Raw genomic sequence first — 20743 nt, forward strand, 5'->3', positions numbered from 1 at the left:
GAAAACATTGATAAGACTAAGTGATGCAAATTCAGAACCAAAATGTTCCCTTAACATAAGGCAATAATGAAACTTTAAACCGGTGTACTTCTTTAATCAAAATAAATAATGCATTTGAATAAGAAACTAATTTCAAACAGTTTATAATGTGTTCATTAAGTCATTTTCAAAAAAAAATCAAGCCAACGAAATAAAATGATTCATTAAGCATCTGTTACTTTGAGGCCTAGAGGGAAAGAGGTACTTAAGTATGGACACTAGTTAATTTTTAAATCCCTTTTATTTATCATCTTTTTAAATACATAATTACTAGAAAATAAAAAAAAAGAAAACTCTCAGTGCACCTGGGACCTTGTGCTCAATAAACATGAAGAGTCTTTTACTGGATGATGCATTTAATTCCTCTTTGCAGTGAACTTCGATTCTGCAGCTATTGTGCTTAATTAATGTCACTTACCTTTGGAAATAATTTTCACAGCTCTGTGAAACCAGATCATGGAAGAGGCCCATTGTTTCTACAACTTGTTTTTTAGTGTCAACAGAGCAGACGATACCATAGTCAGCAAGGATATAGGAGGCCACAGCGATCAGAGCCTCCTTTGGCCAGCGACTAAACCAGTCCATTGTGCACCCAGAAATCAAGCCAGGAAACTTCAGAGAACGGGCACGGAACTTTTCACCAACCTAAGGATAGCAAAGTCAAAAAAGTGTCAGAAACACACAAAGCTTACCAGACAGCCAGAGAGAGGTTTATATATTCTAAGCCATAGTGTGACACCACATTTTGTTTTGTTTTTTTTCATCTTGAGCTGCATTCACACATACCTCAGCTACCAGATGCAGGGAGGTAATTATTTCCATGGCCTGCCCCATCCTAAGACTAGATCTGCTAGATTCTAATGGCTATCTTTTAAGAAGAAACTAGAACGCTACTGGAAGAGATGGCCAGAACAGTAAAAGGCCTGGACACTAGGACAAGCGAAAACAGGAGAAGGCACAGGCGGTATTGGGTCTCAAGAGGAAACAATTTAAAGAGTCTGCAAAAATTTTCCCCAAATATCGGAGGAGCATTATTTGGGAGAGGAATCAGGTTCATTTTATAGGATGGAAACAGAACCACAGGGCGAGAGATGGAGAGACAACATTCAATTGATTGTAAAGAAGACCTGCTCAAATATTAAACCACCTAAAATGTAATCACGTCTTGTATGTCCATGGGACCCTGAGAACAGGGCTGCCCAACAGAACTTTCTGGGGTGATGGATAATGTTCTAAATATGTACTTTCCATATGGTAGCCTCTACTCAGTGTAGTTCTTGAGCACTTGAAAATGGAGCAAGTGGGACTGAGGAATTTAATTTTTATTTTTACTTAATTAATCAAAGTTTCAATGCCTATACCTGGCTAATGGCAACCATATATTATAGGTGGTCAGTTAGAAATATTCAAACCTACATCAGGGACTTTCAAGATGGTGTGTGTATATTAGAAGTAAAGCTGGAAAAGATTACAGCTCCAAACACCTTACAATTCAAATAATCTGTTTCTAGGTAATTCACAGACGTTGTGGGCTATGAGATAATTTCTACTGATATTAATATTTCAAATGCTTGCAACTTGGTATGAGATTGGAGAAGTAAAGTATTAACCAATTTTAATTTGATGTAGCCAATGTTTATTTTGGAACAAATCATCTCATCAGAAAAGGTAAACTATCAAAGTACATTTGAATAAGTAACTCCAATATAGATATAAATAAGTACTCACTGGAGAAAAGCAGAGAACAACATGTAAGTTTTTCCTTGATCTGGAAATGAAGTAGTCATACAGATTATCAAAGGTAGGAGGGTGGCGAGGCAGCTCCCTTTTCATCACCGATATCAGACCTTGGGTGATTTCATCTATTTCATCCCGTGCAAACAAATTGGAAATCTTTGAGGAATAGACAAGAAAGTCTTCTGTATTTTAAGAGTTCCCTACAGCCAATTCACTATCCACATTGTGTCTTATCCCCAACCCATGTCATCTTTTTCATATTTTCTTTCTGCATTTCAAAATAACTATTTTGTCAGAGATTACCCAATTTTTTACTGTGCAGCTTAATCAGGAACAAATGATGTTTCCCTCTATTCAAATAACTATCACCAAAGAGTTATTTCTCTACCATTCCAGCCATTTATCCTTTAGTATCTTTAAGTTATTTCCTTAATTCCGGTCATCTCCTTAAAATGTCCAGTAATGACCTCTGTTCTCTGACTCACAGCCATTCTCAATTCTGACTCTGAGGCAGTTCACCAGCTTGTGCAACATGAAGCATCAGTCTTTACCCCTGCACAGGGATGCAACCACAGCAGGATGGGCTTGAGAAGGATATGCTGCCAGGGTGGGCCCTTGGCTGGCAACTGGAAACTTGGCTTTTGCAACATCTCCTTCATTATTGATAAGGTTGTTCCACAGTGCCTAGATTATTTATACAAACATTGTGATGGATGATGAACATCTGTCTTCCTTCTGGGGGTCTGGAATTTTGACAATATGACTAGGCAGGGAGAGACTATTTGATCAGCCCCTAACAAAACTGCTGTGACCCAAACAGGTTTCACTGAACAGAAACACAGTACATGTATGTGTTACTGAATTACATTCTTCAAGGGAACATGGATTCTGTATTGCCCTTTTGGTGCAAGCAAAGGAAGCCTGAACATAGATGCCTCCAGACTCCAGCCGATGTGTCTTTTTCCTTACTGATCCAGCTCTGAGTTACTGCGATAAATCTTAGCTATGACAACTATATGCTGAGTCCCATAGGACTTTGTAATGAAGCACAAGCATGCAGATAGCCATGAGTGTGCTGATGCACGTGCTGTCAGAGGTGAGACTAAAGCACCCACCCACAGCTTCTGGAAATCTTCCAACCATTCTGATCTGCTGACTTGTAGATAGACAGACAGCTAGATAAATAAACTTTGCTTCTCCTAAAATAAATTGCAGCATTAAATTGAGGATTAAGGAGAAAAGTAAGAAATTATGTTTAAAATGGAAGAAAGCATTCCAAAAAATCTAGAGGAGGGCAATCTTAGTGTCATAGGATCTTCAAAAACATGTTAAGTTTCATACATTAATCATTTCTAAATCGAATAAAGTACGCTAAATGGCCTCACTTCTGAAGGGTTGTGACATTTTCTATTCAAGTGTAATTCACATTTTTAAAATACGAGCTTTTTTCTTTCTCTACTTTGGAGACCTACCTCCCCTGAAGATAGCAGATTGTTGAGATATTCCAGAAATGCCTCATCCTTTATTTCATTGTCAGTGAAGATGAAGGTGATGCCTTTTCCATCAGCACCAGCAACTCTATATAAACTTTTTAAGTCATCTGTTAGATTATTCACATTATAAGACCTAAAAAAGAGAAGTGGGATGAATATAGATATTCTAGATATATCTATAGATAATATAGATATATCTAGATATATCTTCTAATGTATCTCAATATACAACATGAATATGATATTTAGAGCAACATCTGCACCTGGTCCAAGAGACATAAGTAAAATTGTGCTTATAGCTATATGGCTATATGTTACCATTCAAAACAAATATGTTCTATTTGAAAATTCAGAAACAGGAGTTTACCAGAAATGATTCATGAAGAGTTACTGGGAATAGGGAAGTTTCTATTTCCAACAGTCCTTAGCAACAGATTTGTCCAAATGAATATAGAGTGAATATATGTGAAATACCTGAAACTTGTCTGAAATCTGGATGAGTCTGGATTAGTAAGCAAGTCAAGATAAATGATAAATTAATGATAAAGTGCACACATAGTGCACCTTGCATTAAGTGGCAAAATTCAGAAAAAGTCTACAGAGAAAGATGCATTACTGATATAATAGAAATAGTAGAAATGTTATAATTATGTAGTTATAGATTATTAAAAGATCTCAGTCTTTTTCTGGTTACTCTGTTTCCTACTAAGTGTTGTGCTACCAGTTATGATATGTAAAAAACAAAGCAAACATTTTCTGAAGTGTTGCTTACAAATCCTCAGTAAGTTAATGAAGAGGATTACAAAGAAACTCTCATATAAAGGAAGTTTTACGGTACAGATACTAGAGAGTGTACTGTAAGCCATAGGGCCTAACAGAAAGATGATGGGCATTGGAACCAGAAAGTTCTGGATTCAAATCTCTACTCTGCAAAATAAAAATAATACCTACCTGTAAATGTTGTTGTGGGCATTGTAGTAAAATGCTTCACTTTATTGCATTTCCATTTTATACAAATTGAGACTTGGGCAACCCTGTGCTGAAAAATCAATTGGACCATTTCTCTAATAGCATGTGTTTGCTTTATGTCTCTGTGTCACATTTTGGTGATTTTTGCAATATTCCACCTTTCGTGATGAAAATCTTAGGGCCATTTAAAATGGTGCTAAACCTACCCTATCTCTGCTCTGTAAATGGAAGAACAAAGTCTGGATGACAGCACATTTGTTTACAAAATGGTTTACTGAATATTTTAAGCCCACTGCTGACATCTACTACTCAGAAAAAAAAATCCCCTTTTCAAGTATTACTGCTCATTGAGAATGCAGCTGGTCACTGGTGAGTGCTGATGGAGATGTGCAAGGGAATTAAAAGTGTTATTGTAGCTGCTAATATAACATTCAACCAGCAGCCCATCAATCAAGGATCATCTTAAAAGTTTGCCTTTTAACTTTTATTATCTAAAATATACAGTTTGAGAGGTTATAGTTATCCATCCTTTGATGCATCTGGGCAAAGTCAATAGGAAACCCGTGGGTGGGATTCACCATTAGAGATTCCATTAAGAACATTTGTGATTCATGGGAACAGATTAAAATGTCAGCATTCACATGAGTTTGGAATAACTTGATTCCAACCCTCATGGATGATTCTGAGGGACTCAAGACTTAAATGGAGGGAGGAACTACAAATGTGCTAGAAAGAGCAAGACAACTAGAATTATAAATTCAGTCTAAGATGTGACCAAATTGCTGAAATTTCATAACAAAACCTTAAGAGTTCCTACGGATGAGCAAAGAAAGTGGTCTTTTAAACTATGTTGGTAAAGCAGGGGCAGAATTTGAGAAGACTGATCCCAGTTTTGAAAGAGGTTCTACTGTAGGGAAAATGCCATCACACAACATTGCATGTTACAGAACAATCTTCAATGAAAAGAAGAGTCCATCCACACAGCAAACAGCACTGTTGTCTTATTTTAAGAAATTGCTGCAGTCATTCCAACCTTCAGCCACCACACTGATCAGCCAGCAGCCAAGGACAGACCCTCCACCAGTAAAATGATTGCAACTCCCTGAGGGCTCAGATAATTATTACTATCTTCAAAAATAAAGTATTTTTTAATTGAGGTTTATAGACTTTTTTTTAGAGAAACTGCTATTTTATACTATTTTTATACTTAATAGATGACAGTGTCATGTAAACATAACTTTATATGATTCATTTCACTGCTATATGCCTGTATTGCGGTGGTCTGGAAGCGAACCCACAGTATCTCCACAGCATGCCTGCAGAACTCAGCCAAAAGACAAGAGTCATCAAACAAACAAACAAACAAACAAACAAAACAAAACCAAACCATACATCCCTTTCAAAATAATTCCCAAGAGGAATATTCATTTAAAAGAAAAATGGGTAAATGGTTTGCTGAGATGTAGCTCCACCGGTGAGACATCACACCCTTCCTGCAGAAGTGGTGCAGTTGGTGATGGCTCCATCTCACTAGATGGGGAAATCTCTGAATCAACCAGGCAATGAACTCACATCTCCATTTGGGCTGATTTTTTTCCCTTAAACTTACTGGTATATGTTGCGTTCATCATATGTAGACACAATCACCACACAAAGCTTTCCACGCCCTGGCCTCTCTCACTTCTTTCATAGCTAAGTTTCTTGAGGAGTTTCTAAATATGCCTTTGCTTCTTCACTCCTTACTTCAATGTGACTCCTGCACTCAGCCATTATACTGAAAGCTTGGCAAGTTTGACTGCTACTATTTCTTATGTCTTAATCAACATTTTCAGGCTCTCATCTCCTTGGTTTCTGGAAATCATTCTGAGTTTCCTCCTCTCTGTCTCTCATGTCCTTCTCACTCCTCATTGCAAGCCCCTTTTCTCTATGTTGGGTGACTCCAGCATTCTTTTTTATAGCTACGAACCCTATTAATATGCCTCATTCACTTAAAAGTGTGTTCACAACCAAGACTTCTATCCTTGTATCTCTGGAACCATCTCCTGAACTCTACAATGATGAGACTTTCTACAAAAGTCTCATACTCAACATGTACTGAACTGAATTTTCATTTTATCTCTTTAAAAAACTGCCATCTATTCACTCATTCAACACTACTTTTAAAGTGTTAGTTAAAAGTACCCACTTGATAGTAATGGTAGATAAAACAAAGATTACAAAGATCCATCCCTGGGGAATTTACAGCCTAGTGAAGTAGACAGAAATGTGAGCAAGCACTTTCTTAATGAAGTGTGATAAAGCCCACTAGAGAAATTAGGGTGTCATTCTAGATCTTTCTTCTTTCCTCCTATCAATCCTGTCTACTTTATTTATTTATTTATTTAATATATATTTTTACATCATTTTTCATTTTTGTACAATGTATGCACTTTCATCTTGGTTATAGTCCCCGTAAAATTCCCACCACCCTTGTTTTGATCCTACTCCCTTCTCCCCCACTGTAGTATGTCTCTGGTTTATAGTTGCCTGTTGATTTTGATTTTTACTTTATTATAATTAGGTTTTTTTCCTGATCCCTTATTTAGGTCTTCTACATTCTTCCTATTTACAATAGGTAAACTATGGAAACAACCCAAATGACCAAAAATAGATGACTGGATCAAAAAGATGTGGTACATATACACAATGGAATATTACTCAGCAATCAAAAAAAAACACATGCCATCTGCAGCAACATGGAGCTGGCAGGGATCATGCTCAGTGAAATAAGCCAGAAAGAAAAATACTGGATGGTCTCACTTACAGCAGGAATCCTGTCTACTTTAAACTGTCCCATTGGCTCCAACTTTTTTTTTTTTAAGATTTATTTTATTTATTTATACAAGCACTGGGTACAGTGCAAGAGAATTCACCAGAGCCAGAGCGGGGAGCAGAGCAGGCAGAAGGACCGAAGTACACTGCTGAGGGGAGCAGCGGGTGGCAGGAGAGGTCTGCGTGCCATGTGGGACCCTCCTCCTCCGGTGGCCGGGGAGCAGCCAGGGATCGAACCGGCACTGCAGAGGCTGCGGGCAGCTTTGCAACCCAGCGTTCAACCGCTGCGCCACCGGGGAGGCCCTGGCTCCAACTTTTTAGTCCCAATTTCCCTGCTGTTTTAAAATAAACTCAGGATTTGTTTAATCAGGTATGGAGAGACATGTAGACACAGAAAGGACTACCATGAAAGAAGTGGTTTCTACTCACAGATTCCTAGAAACAGGAGAGGGTGTACCATTTTATATGGGGCCACATGCTGCAGTACCAGGGTCTGGCAGGAGGCAGGAGTGAGGAGAGAGCCAGGGCAATGGCCGTCATTGTGATTTCCATGAGAAGAGCAAAGGCAGGCAGGCTAAGCAGACTTAGGATTGGCATACAGAATAATTTCAGCAGGCGCTGGGGCATAGGTGCTTCCCCTACTGGACAGGTACTTGGCTCTGGGTTGAGAAGGATAGAGGACTATTGCTTCCTGGACTGTCAAACCAGATACAAATGGTGAGGGGTTTGGAGTGTGAGCTCTGGGTTGGTTGGTTTATATATGAAAGGCATGGTCCTAGGTTAGTCCTGAGCAGTCTCCAAGAATTGCCTGGTCCTGGGATAGACAGTCTCTGCCCAGTCAGCAATGCCCCAGATGGCAGGGCATCAAGAAGACAGAAATATGAAAATATTGTCAACTACATGCCTTAGTTTAGCCACTGTCATGTCTGACTACAGTATCACAAGCTCAGATACACATAGGAATCAGGCAGAGGATGCCATTGCGGCTGCTCAGTGCCAGCCACCTGGAAATGTGGGTTCATTGTTGCCAGGTCTTCCAGTCATTTCAAGAGAAGTAAGAAAGATGTTCGTCTTTATGCGAAAGTTCCCAATTTTTAAATGTTGACAACTAATTAAATTTCATTTAACCAATTTCTCGACACTTGATGTTTTATATTATTTTAATGCTGTTATAAACTGTACCTTATTACATTTTTAGCTCTTTGGCTGCAGAGTGATGTGTCTGTGAGTGTGTGAACTGAAAAGGTGACCTAAAATGTACATAGAAGTACACAAGGGCAAATATTTGGGGAAAACAAATTTTCCTCAAAGCAATCTTGAGGAAAAACACCAAAATTGCTCAAGACTGCAGAGAAATTATAGAAAACATTATCATTCTGTTTTGCTTACCATACCTGGTCAGTGTTATCTGAAATATTTGATATCCAGCTATGAAAGAAGCCAATCTTGAGAGACTTTGTTTTCCCGAACCACCAACTCCAACCAGCAATGCATTTCCACATGATGTTCGAATGATTCGTGAAATCTGTTTTTGAAATGAAATTATATTTATTTGAAAATAGGTCAATTTCTTATATTTCTTTTTGCATAAAATGGGTCCAAGCTTTGACCATATGTCTGCAGGTGACATTAGGCCCTTTTCTTTAATGCTGTATTGCAGAACTTTTAAAACAAAAGTTTTACATTGATTTATACATTTCAAATTCTTACCTCCCCTATCTATATTCAACCTATTCAATCATGTAAGGCAGAACAGACTTTCTTAGCTCCTCTTTCAAAAACCTCTCTCTCTCTTTCTGTGTGTGTGTGTGTGTGTGTGTGTGTGTGTAACTGTATTAAGTTTAGACTCAATGGACAGTGGCGCTCCTCTTACAAATCCGCAGAAAGAAGTTAGAATTGTTTGCTTCTTTACCCATCAGCCTAACACACTGAATTGTACAGACAATTCAGAAAAGGAATACTTCTGGCAATGAGGAAAAGTTTTAAGTACCAAAATCAGAATGGAGGTGGAAGAGCATTTGTAGAAAAAGATGAAAAGACAATTTATAGTCTTATGTTGTTTTTCTTTGATTTCTTCAGTGAGGATAAGGATCAAGTTGGGGTTGAAATTTAATAAGGTCAGTTGAAGACATTGCTAAAGCACTGCCTTTTATGTTAAAGTCACTGATTTTAAGGAAAGTATAGACAAATCATTAAGTTAATTTCAGCATTAAAAAGCTTTATGTTAATGCCAGTTCCACAAGTGACAGATCAGTAATGACACCTTGGTTGTGAATTAATTTCAGAATTATATTTCCTAATATGTTAATTATTTCTTTGGTTTTGCACCTGTAACAGTGTTCCAGGCACCTAATTATCTAGCCACAGCAGATTCTCTACAATAGGTGAGTGGCTGAAATAGCCCTAGGACATCTGGAAATTTGCCAGCTTTGCAGAAGACAACAACATAGTAAACACAGAGCGAGCAGGCTCCTCTTCACCAAATCTCCCCACTTCATGTTCTGATTTCCTGGAGAAACTCCTTTCCCATCTGCAATTTATACAAATATACAACTCCTTTCTATAGCCTTTCAGACATGGATCAAATAAACTCCTTTTTTGGTGCTGGCTTTAATTAGCTTCTTCTTTTTTTCTTTTTTTTTTTTTTTGTCAGCCCTTACCACTTCCCCATAATCCATTTATCTGTTTTACTCATGCCACTGATATTTTCTAAAGCATCAACTTTTCCTCCACAGAGAACAGGATTCCTATCATATCCAAAAAATTAGAGAAATTCCTTCCTAGAGTTCTCTAGCTTACTTTCTAGAAAGGTTAAAAACTCTGATTCAATGTGTCAAAAGCTCTGAAAACAAAAATCATCAATTTGCCCTTGAAAATCACATGTTGTCACAAAGGTAGATTCAAGTAAGGGTTTTAAAGTAAACCTTTGATTTCTGAGACAGTGAACTGACTGAACTTATGGACACTCTTTTATATACCACCTGATACTATATATTTATTCTCACCAAAAGTTTATTTGTGAAATTGACTATGTTTTCACAAGATCTAATTTATATCATAAAACAGTCAATTATTAGAACCTTAATTAGATGAGTCATTGCATCTTTAAAAAACACCAGATCAAGAGATGTTCCTCTAATGATTTCATTAAATTGTCTCTGGTAAAACTGGAGTTTTTCAGCAAGAAATTCAAAGGAAGGTACCTATGGGCAAAGAGAGAGAAAGAGAGAAAGAAAGAATACTTAAGATCCACATACTTGTGTGAGGAGCAATTGTAAAGATACTCAAAAGTAACTCTAAATTTATTTGCACTTAAAAATAATGTATATTCTGGGGCCTCCCTGGTGGCGCAAGGGGTTAAGCACAGCACTATGAAGCTATTTGCAGCCTCTGCAGCATGAGTTAATTCCGGCCAAGGAGCTACCCACAAGGCGCAGCAGTCTTCTGTCTTGCCTGCTGCTCCCTTCAGCAGTGTATTTCAGTCAGTCTGCCTGTTCTGCTCCCCACTCTGTCTCTGGTGAATCCTCTCATCCCCCACACCTCTGGCCTGTACCCCAGGTGTACATAAATAAAATATACATACCCCAGGTACGCATAAATAAATAAATCTTTTTAAAAATGTATATTCTGTGACCAATGACACAAGTATAATGAAGTTGGCTAAACATGCTGTTCAAAGATCCTATTCTATTATTAATATTCTAGTTATTTTTAAAAGATTCAGAATTTATGTACACAAGTTTGCATCTTTAATATATACAGTTTGGTGAGTTTAAACATATACATATACCTGTAAAGCTACCACCATAATCAAGGTAAAAAATATAAGTTTCACATGTATGAAAAAAATGTAACTTTAAAATAATTGTTTTAAAAACCTAAAGTATGTCTGTAGATTTAATCTACATTTAGTCATTTCCATTTGCAAGGCTTAACACTTTTAACTGCATTAGTTGGTTTCCAAAATGAAATCCTTTACTGACCTTTCCCTTCAAACCCCAACACCAACACTTACGGGTGGTAATTAATGTTGGAATTTAACAAATTTTCTCTCAGTTTTTATTTGCTTTTTAATGTTGTTTATGGATTTCCCCACCACCACCACCTCTTCGGTCCCCTTGTCCTTTTCCCTCCCACTCCTTCTTAACCTCAGATCCCCAGTAGCTTTTTTTTAAGTGTTTTACATTCTTAAATTGTCTGATGTGTGAATGTCCAATATTTGTTTTTATCATTCTCACTTACTTTGCTGCACATAATTTTCTCAAATTCCATTTTCTTGAAAATGGCTGTCTTTCTTTCCTCTCTCCTTCCTTCCTTCCTACCTTCCTCTCTCTCTCTCTCTCTCTCTTTCTTATTAATTATTTATTACATCATTGTTCTTTTTTGTACAACATGTGCTTATATGCTCTCTCCTTTCATGGGTAGTCCCCATAAAGTTCCCACCAACAATTCACCCGTGAACCATCACCATAGTCCCTTGTGCTCTTCTCTCCCCTGTTTTGATCCCTCTATATCCCCCTATTTTTGTTTATTTATTATTTTTTTCCTGATCCCTTATTTGGTTCCCCTATATTCCTCCTATAAGTGAAATCACCCAATATTTTTCTTTTTCCTTCTGGCCTTTTTATTGAGCATAATCCCTCCTAGCTCCACCCATGTTGCTGCAAATGGCATGAATTTATCTTTTTTGATTGCCAAAGGGTATTCCATTGTGTATATGTACTACATCTTCTTGATCCAGTTATCTATTTTTGGGCATTTGTGTTGTTTCCATGTCTTTCCTATTGTTAATAGTGCTGCAATAAACATAGGAATGCAGGCATCCTTTTGAATGAATGTATTTGTGTCTTTTGGGTAGATTTCTAGGAGTGGAATTTCTGGGTCATATGGTAGCTCCATTTTTAATAGTTTGAGGATCCTCCACACAGTTTTCCACAGTGGTTGGACCAGTTTGCATTCCTACCAGCAGTGTAGGAGAGTTCCTTTTTCTCCACATCCTCACTAACATTTGTTGTTGCCTGTCTTTTTAATGTGTGCCATTCTCACTGGTATAAGGTGGTATTTCATTGTGATTCTGATTTGCATTTCCCTGATTATAAGTGATGTTGAACAGTTTTTCATATACCTGTTGGCCAAAAATAGCTACATTTCATCCTTTTTATGGAAACATAATACTCCATAGTGTGACATCTTCTTGATCCATTTGTTCACTGAAGGAGATTTAGGCTGCTTCATATAATTTCATTATTTTTTGTTTAGTTTGAGAAAAATATTTGGTTTTTTGATTTGTATCATGTTAAATTTGTCTATCATTTTAGGGAGGATCATAATTTTGATTATATTGATTTTTTTTCCATCCATGAACATGGTATATCCTTCCATCTACTTATGTCACCATCAAAGTCCTTTAGAAACATCTGGCAGTTCTCATTGTATAGGTCTTTTTCCCCTTGTTAGGTTGATCTGAGGTATTCAATTCTTTTTGAAGCAATTATAAAGGGAGTCACTTTCTTAATCTCTTTTGTGTCTTGCTTATATATAAAAAAAAAAAGCTATGGATTTTTTGTATGTTGATTTTATAGCCTGTCACTTTGCTATATTAATTTATTGTTTCTAGTAACTTTTTGACATAGTCCTTAGGCTCTTCCACATATATGATATTGCTTGCTAAAAGTGATAATTTCACTTTTTTTCCCAGTTGGACTGCTTTTATTTCCTGCTTTGTCTGTAGTGGTGATCAAAACCTCTAGTACTAAGTTAAGCAGTAATGGTGACATGGGCATCTTCTTTTGTGCTAGATCTTAGGAGAAAAGCTTACCTTTAAAATGTTAAGGTAATTTCCTTCTGTTCCCATCTTGATTAGAGTTTTAATTATAAATGGATGCTGAATCTTATCAAATGCTTTGTTTGCATTGATATTATATAATTTTTATCTTTATTTTTGTTAACATATTACATTACTTGATTTTATGTATATTAAACCATGCTTGCACCTGGGATGAAGCCCACTTCCTCATGGGATTCATTTTCAATTTTTAGGATATACTGCTGAATTCAATATGCTAGTGTTTTTGTTTTGTTGAAAATTTTGCATCAATGTTCATCAGGGATACTGTTCTATAATTTATACCTGTTTTTGTCTATTTTCAGTTTTAAGATAATGTTGGCATCATAAAATGTATTAGGGAGCATTCTCTCTTCTTGTGTTTTTAAAAACAATTTGAGAAAGGTAGGCATTACTTATTCTTTAAAAGTTTGATGGAATTCATTTGCAAAGCTATCTGGTCCTGGGCTTTAGCTTTTCAACTGTCTCATCCTGGGTTAGGTCTTGCTAGATTACGTTGATCTAGAAATTTACTCATTTTTCAAGGTTATTTATTTTATTGGCATATAGCTGTTCAAAGTAATCTCTTATGATCTTTTGTAGTTCTGTGTTATCTGTAGTGATTTCTCCTCTTTCATTTGTGATTCTATTTATTAATGTTTTCTCTCTCCTTTTTGGGGGGGAGGGGGAATGAGGTGTAGCCTAGTTATATGTTTATCTGTAATTATACACCCTGTACTGGACACCAACTCTATGAACCCACTTCTTCAGTGTAGTTCTGGGTCTCCAAAGTCCCCAATACAGATATGTTCCCCTGACTCAGCAACTTTAGGGGTTTCCATACAGAATTCACTCCTCTCTTGGGTTGTACTTGTATCACTGTAAACACAATTTAGTTAAAGATTTTCCTACTCCTTTCCACCATACCATTGCTCTGCCTTGTACTGTAGTCATTCCTTTGTCTCTCAGGGATTGTTTATTTTGTTCTGCTGCAATTTATTTGTGATATCTTCACTCTTCTCCTATCTTGTCAGATGCCTCTAAAAATCTTTTTTTAGTTCACTATCTAACAAAATCTGGCAATGGGCTGGATGTGGCCCATGAATTAAAATTTACCAACCTCTAATATGGAGGAGAATTATTGAGTTTTATGTTGATATCATACTTGGTCATCTTACTGGGAACAGACTTTAAATTCTCTTAGATTATATTAATAGATATTCATATTCTCTTAGATTATATTAATAGATATTCATATTACCTGTAATTAAAAATATTTGTTTGTTTTTCTTACCTGATAATTTCATGCTTTCTTTTTAACATTGTGTTGCATATCCCAGAACTTTCAAAGCAATATTTAATAACAGTGATAATAGTAGACATATTTGTCTTATACCTGACTTTATGGGATTGCTAAATTTCACTGAAAGAAATATTTTACATGGTAAATGATGACATGAATCGTAACACTGATATGTCACAGCTGTTACAGCAGCTCCCTGGTAGGACTCTGGCACTTGTAGAAATAATCTAGTTTGGTGAATGATCAAAAAATTAATTTTAAAGATGAATAAATACCAGTTCATAGACTTTGGGCACTTCAAAGAAAGTTTCTTCAGGTTCATCACCAGTTGGTTCAGGCAACTCACGGAGAAAATCTACAAAGTATGGTTCAGGAAGAACAGTTGATACCAAATCTGGACTGATACTTTCTTCAAGTGCACGAATAAGATAGACATTAAACCACTGTTCATCTTCAGGAGTTATAAATCTGAAAGAAAAATACCAGATGTATTTTTTTAAAATGTAAAATATGAAGGCATCTTTTCCAACCCAACAAGCCTCTCAGCCCCCATCCTGTGCCTGCATCTCCTTAGAACAGGGAAACAATATATTCTCCCTTCTGACAGGAAAGTCATAACTCCATCCAATAGTGTTATAACATTCATAGTATTATTTATGAGTAAATGCTGAAAAGTAGTCTCTCCTTGACTAAACTTAGGCAAGTTCCTTTGAATGTTCTTCCCAATAAGACCTCAAATTTTGGACTTGACATTCTTTACCTCACCCAGTTTTAGCAAGAATCCTGTCAAGTCAGTATACCCAGAATCCCCATACCCCAATATCCGATCATACTTGATAGCTGCCCAATTCCTCATTCTTCATTATGCCCCATTTGATTACCTGGTCTGCTTCAAATCCCCCTTCACTCCTAATAGTCATTCTTAGTAATTTTCTATCCACCAACAGTCCTATTTCTTGGCTTCAAGTTCCAATTTTTCCTTCTTGTATTTAGAGCTGAACTCAATCTCTGTCCCCTACTGCAAACCCCATTGTAGGAGTACCCGTGCCTTTCATGAGAGTCCTAAATAAAGCCGTCTGACTGTCTTATGGTTTTAACAAGTGTCATGAACAATTTTCTTTATTTAACAATAGAGAATCACTTAGGTGAGGTCAAAGGTCCCTAAAATGTGCAATAGGGATATACAAGTTATGGTCAATAGCATCCTCTTTCTGAGTTTGTGGGCACATGGTCCAACAAGATCCACTTCAGATTTACAATAGTAAAGGGGGAAAGTATGGTAGACCCTTTAAATTTTGTCAGATTGCAGTAACATCCATATTTTATAGAGCAAGAAATAGAATCTCAGAAAGATGAGTTAGCTCATATACCAGATTTCACCATGCAAAATCTATACAGAACTCCAACTTACAAAAATATCTAGATAACTAAAATTTGTCTCTGATGATAATGTGGTTATTTAAAAAGACATCCTGCTGAAAGTAAGATTGGTAGAGCATTTTTTTAAAGTGACCAGCAGGTGGAAAATGACATCAGTGCTGTACAAACCCCTCAGCAAATGAAAATAATGTTCCTTACTCTACTAATTTGAGTAAATAATGCAGGATTACTCGAGTAGTATAAACATCTTACATAGACATTTGGAGTCAATAACTGTATATACACACCTGTCTGCAATTACTCGGTTACACTCATGTTTGAAAAGCGATAGGAGAATGGGTACTGAATCACACTCTTCAGCTTTTATGGTTAACATTCCTTGCCAAAGTCTGGAAAGATCTCGAAGATTGAAAATGTAATGAAATTTAGAAGGAGTTGGCAGCATCTTTACCTAGAGATTTAAAAAGAAACACATAATACTTAATTCATTTTTTCAGATAGAACTAAGAGTAGAGCTGCTTTTAGATTTTTAATGCACACACTCCTATTTTAAATAAAATTGACTGAGTAAATAAACCAAGATGAAGTTTATATTTTGGTCACAGCACCCACAGAAATAAAATGCATCACAAACAAACCAATATGGAATTTAAAAGACCATAAACCCTTGAAAAATGATGACTTCAAGAACAATGCAATAGATACAGATTCCAACACCTGTTCTACCACCATGGGTTGGCTTTAAACAAGTCACTTTCTCCTGAGTTCTTATAAACTATGTGAGTTGTGGGAATAAGCCTTCGTAGCCAATACTGACCTTATTTAGTATATGTCTGGAAATATGTTATAACAAAAACTGAATGTGAGTTGGTTGTTGTGGTGTTAAGAACAATAAATGTTCACTTCTAAAATCAATAATGACTCTCTTCTACAGATTGCTTTGTTAAGGTCCTCAGTGTTTTTGATTTCCACAAATACAATTGTGTATCATAATCTGAATTTTACTGTGGGGACCCAAATTCAGTCAACAAGCTTTCATATATCTTGATATCAATGATAAATTGACAGGCAAGTGTAACACACAACCATAAATACTAGGTGGTTTTATTTGTTGAACACAAAGACTGTGTTCAATATGTTAATTTACTTATTATTTCTACCAACTTCTAGAATCTGAATAGGTAAAGCTATAACAAGGACACATTGTTATACAGGGAGATGCCAGTTAAGGGGTAAATGAGATGTAATAGTAGGGGAAAGCATTGCTTGCTATGTGTGTGGATTCTAAGTCCTATCGTTAGCCTCATTTTTTGAAAGTAAAAACAACAATAATTCTGAAGATATAAAGCAAACTCTCCAAATAATGAATTCAGGAAAACAAATGCTTTCTTTAACATCTACTCCTGAAATAAAAGCCTTTACTACATCGAAAAAGTATCCTTTTGAGTTTGTAGGGTAATTTTTACAGACTAATTCATAATGCCAGTTTAAAAAGCAGGTAGTATGGGGAAATAGAATGAATAGAAATGTTAGTTTATCAATCACCTTCAATTTTCCTTTTTATTCAGTTCAATTCCAAGTTAAAATGTTCATTCTACTCACCAAAATGTAAAGTATAGCCTTCTATTACAAATACAAATAAAGAGATATGGCCATATAAATATTGTTTTCTTTTTCTTCCCATAAAAGTCTGTAGCTCTGATGGTAGTCATTGCTAACAGAAATAATCACAAAAGAATTAAATAAGCTAATTTATTTCCCTCTTCTTTTCATTTATTAACCTGCTTCTTTCCTTTTCCTAATATTTCTCTTAATTTTTATCAACTTCTTTTTTCACCAGCTTCTGTTTAAAGCTCTGTAAAGTAATAGAAAAGTGAAGTGACATACACAGAAATGCATAGATTAAAAGAGTGTTTAATGAAGATGATTAATTTGGAAAAAAAAAGAAATAAGGAGGGCTGCTCTTTTGGGGGTTGGAGTGAAGGAAGATAACATTAATTTTTCAATGACTATTTCTGATCTTGTCATACTGTTTCTATGATACTGTAGTAAATAAGCAAATAATTCTGCTCTGACTGGAGTTTCCATTCTAGTGGAGGAGTCTGGTAATTAATAAACAAAGATATTGATTAATGAATAAACATATAAAGAATAATGGTAAAAAAAAAAAAAAACAATAAAGCAGGAGGCAAATAATGCAGTAATTTTTGAGGAAAAGGTCCAGGAAAGTTCCATTGAAGTTAAGAATGAAAAAGTAAGTCAGATGAAGTATAACAGTCAAAAGGATCTGAAAAACCGGGGATGTTCAAAGAACAGTGAGAAGGGCAGTGCAGTTAGCGCAGAATGAAGGAAGGGAAGAGAGGTAAGCAGGGCCAGCTCAGATTGCATTTCATGGGATTTATTGTAAGTACAACTGGGAATCTACTAGTGATTTTAAGAAGTAATACTCTCTGGCTTACTTTTTGAGAAATCAGTAGAGAATAGACTCTAATCAAACATGAAGAAAGTAAGGAGATTGGTCAGGAAGTTACTGCATGGTCCAAAAGGCAGATGATGGAAGCAACTACTAGGGTACACAGTGAGATGGCAAGAAGTGCTCAGTTTGGGGGGATATATCTGAATGCAATGTCACTGAGAGTTGCTGATGAAATTTGATGTGGGGGATGAGAGAGACAAGTCAAGGATGGCACCCAAGTTTTTAGCTTGAGAAGCAGGGTAATTAGTGTTTCTGCTAATTAAGATGCAAAAGTTTGAGGAAGGAAAATTAAGAACTCTGTTTGGGCATGTTAACTTGTGTTGGTTATTAGACTAGACATCAAAGTGGTGATGTCTGCCAAGCAGTTAGAAATAAGCCTGGAATCAAGCAGAGGAGCCTGGGATGGCGCTACTGGTTTTGAAGTCATCAGCAGAGAGATGGATGAGATTATCTGGGGAAAGAATGGAGATAGGAAAGGGGTCCTATGGAATCCCCAGGCTGCCTTGTTCTTGGTGCTACTGTGTTGGTGCCCAGAGTTCCTGCTGATCAAGCTAAAACACAGAGTCAGGCAGGGAACCTCCCACCAGGGCAAAAGTCATGGTATGAGGAACATACTGGGAAACCAGCAGGCAGACATTATGGCCAGATTAGCAAGATCAGCTAGAATATCTTACTTGTAAAGATTAGCAGAAAGTTAGGTAAGAATAGGAACTAGAGATAGTAGGCTTTGATTAGTGGGAACTATGGAGTCCCTACCTCACAAGCAAAAGCCCATGGTCACTCCACCCTAGCCTGTACCAGACAATGACACATCCCCAATAACATATTTCCACGCATGTACATTCCTCTACACTCTTGCCCATCTTCTCTGAACCTGGTTCTAAATAAATACGAGACTGCCCAGGAATCGGGGCTGCACCTATTTTGGTGTAGTTCCACTAGGTCTTTCAATACTTGGATTTTGAGTAATCTTTCCTTTGTCCTGTGCTGCTTCCAAGGCTGCTGCCCTGTGAGGCAACAGGGTCCCAACATGGAGATCAGGAGCACTCAGTATTTAGAGGAAGGGAAGAAGGTAAGCCGTGACATAGGAAAAGAGCCAAGAGCATGAATCTGAAATCAATCAGCATCCCCTCTGAAATCAAATGAAGAAAGTGTTTAGAGAGACATTTATGTCCATTGCTACTAAAATGTCGATAAGAGGAAGAAGAAAATCAACCACTGGATTTGGCAATATTGAGGTCTTTGGTGATCTTGATAAGAGCAGTGAACATGAAAGCATATGCAAATGGGTCAAAGAGGTAAAGAATGGTGAAGCGGAAGCAACGAACATTCATAAAACAAAAAACACCAGGAAAGCCAAAGCTTTTCAGAAAAACATGTTTGTAAGCACATTAAATAGAACAGCCCTACTGGAACACAGCTGGGTCTCTACCACAGAAAATCATCTCAGACACTCACACCCTGCCATTCATTTTGGAGCTTCTTTCAGAACGGCCTGTGCAGAGCTGCTGTGTTGGCAAGGCACAGGCCCCATGCAGGGAATTGCTAATGCAGGCAGCTGCATGTTTCCTAAGAAACACCCAATTCCTCTTCTGATAATTCTGTATCTAGCATTCCCCCAGCACACCCAGGTGGCTGAAAGGCTGGCACATTCTCGATTTCCCCAGGACATAAGCTTCTGCCCAGATGTGTGTAATTGGCCTAACAAATGTATCGTTGACTATGACAACTAATCCTTATCTCCTTTGCCATTTTGGGGGCAAATACATCAACTTTGTTTTTATTGCAGATCTACATTTAATTGCCATCTCATAAGTTTGCCTCAAGCCATATGGTGACAGCTACAGCTCTCCTGAGCTTTATTTAGGGCATTGACTTGTGTGTTAAAATCTTGCCTATTTTAAATATACTTCCATCAATTTACTACTCTTGCTCCACCTCAGAGAAACAACTCAGTGAAGACTTTGTCTTGGTTAGCTAAGAATACCAGGAAATCCATGTATTCACTCAGTCTGTAAACATTTGAGCATCTGACATAGTTTGGGAATGGGAGTGGGGGAAAACAGATACAGGGAGTTACAAATAAAAATAACAAGTGGAAAGGCATGTGCTCATTTCAGCAAAATCCTATTTTATCTTGGATGCTGGGTCTAGTTTAGAGTAATATCTCATACATTATGGAAAGCACCACTCAGTCAAAAATTTGCTCCCTGGAAAGAAAAGATGTCATAAATTTATGTGAGTATCTAATTTATCTTTTCAAAAAAAAATACAAAAAACACATTACTACATATGATATTTTGATAATGGCATGAGGCATGGGGTATGAGCTGGCTTGAATAATAGTTGACTTTTTAAATTATATTGACAACTATATTAAAACAATTATATTGACAATTCTGTACCTTAGTCCATTGCCATAGCACTCTGCCCACTAAAACTAAAGTTGAAATCATCTCACATATTTGAGGTTTGAACTTTCTGCAAGGATCAAAATAGCCACAGCCAATAACTCCTGAAAAACAAAAAAGATCGAACAGATAAGCTTACTGAAAGATTACAAAGTGCATGAATAAATCTGGGGCTAAAGAAGACAAACACTGAATTTCATGGACCATAGATCTGAGGCATCCAGGATGGGGAGGGAAAGGGAAAGAATAAGGAAAGGGGTGAAAACAGGAGGGGGAAGAGTACACAGGATTATGACTAAG

General features: G+C 36.8%; 1 protein-coding gene across 1 annotated transcript in view; it reads right to left on the bottom strand.

Moving 5' to 3' along the window:
- The window catches only part of DNAH8 (dynein axonemal heavy chain 8), a gene marked incomplete at its 3' end in the record, with an annotated part of 299195 nt that overhangs the window by 116112 nt on the left and 162340 nt on the right, over positions 1-20743 (bottom strand). The window contains exons 54-61 of the mRNA XM_084228672.1: positions 20438-20547; positions 15844-16007; positions 14452-14644; positions 10130-10252; positions 8444-8574; positions 3249-3402; positions 1768-1932; positions 458-684 (exon numbers count right to left, since the gene is read on the bottom strand). Coding sequence (XP_084084798.1) covers positions 458-684; positions 1768-1932; positions 3249-3402; positions 8444-8574; positions 10130-10252; positions 14452-14644; positions 15844-16007; positions 20438-20547 — 1267 coding nt within the window. The remainder of the gene's footprint in view (positions 1-457; positions 685-1767; positions 1933-3248; positions 3403-8443; positions 8575-10129; positions 10253-14451; positions 14645-15843; positions 16008-20437; positions 20548-20743) is intronic.

The sequence above is a fragment of the Talpa europaea genome (genome assembly GCF_964194135.1).
Source record: "Talpa europaea genome assembly, chromosome: 2".
NCBI lineage: Eukaryota > Metazoa > Chordata > Mammalia > Eulipotyphla > Talpidae > Talpa > Talpa europaea.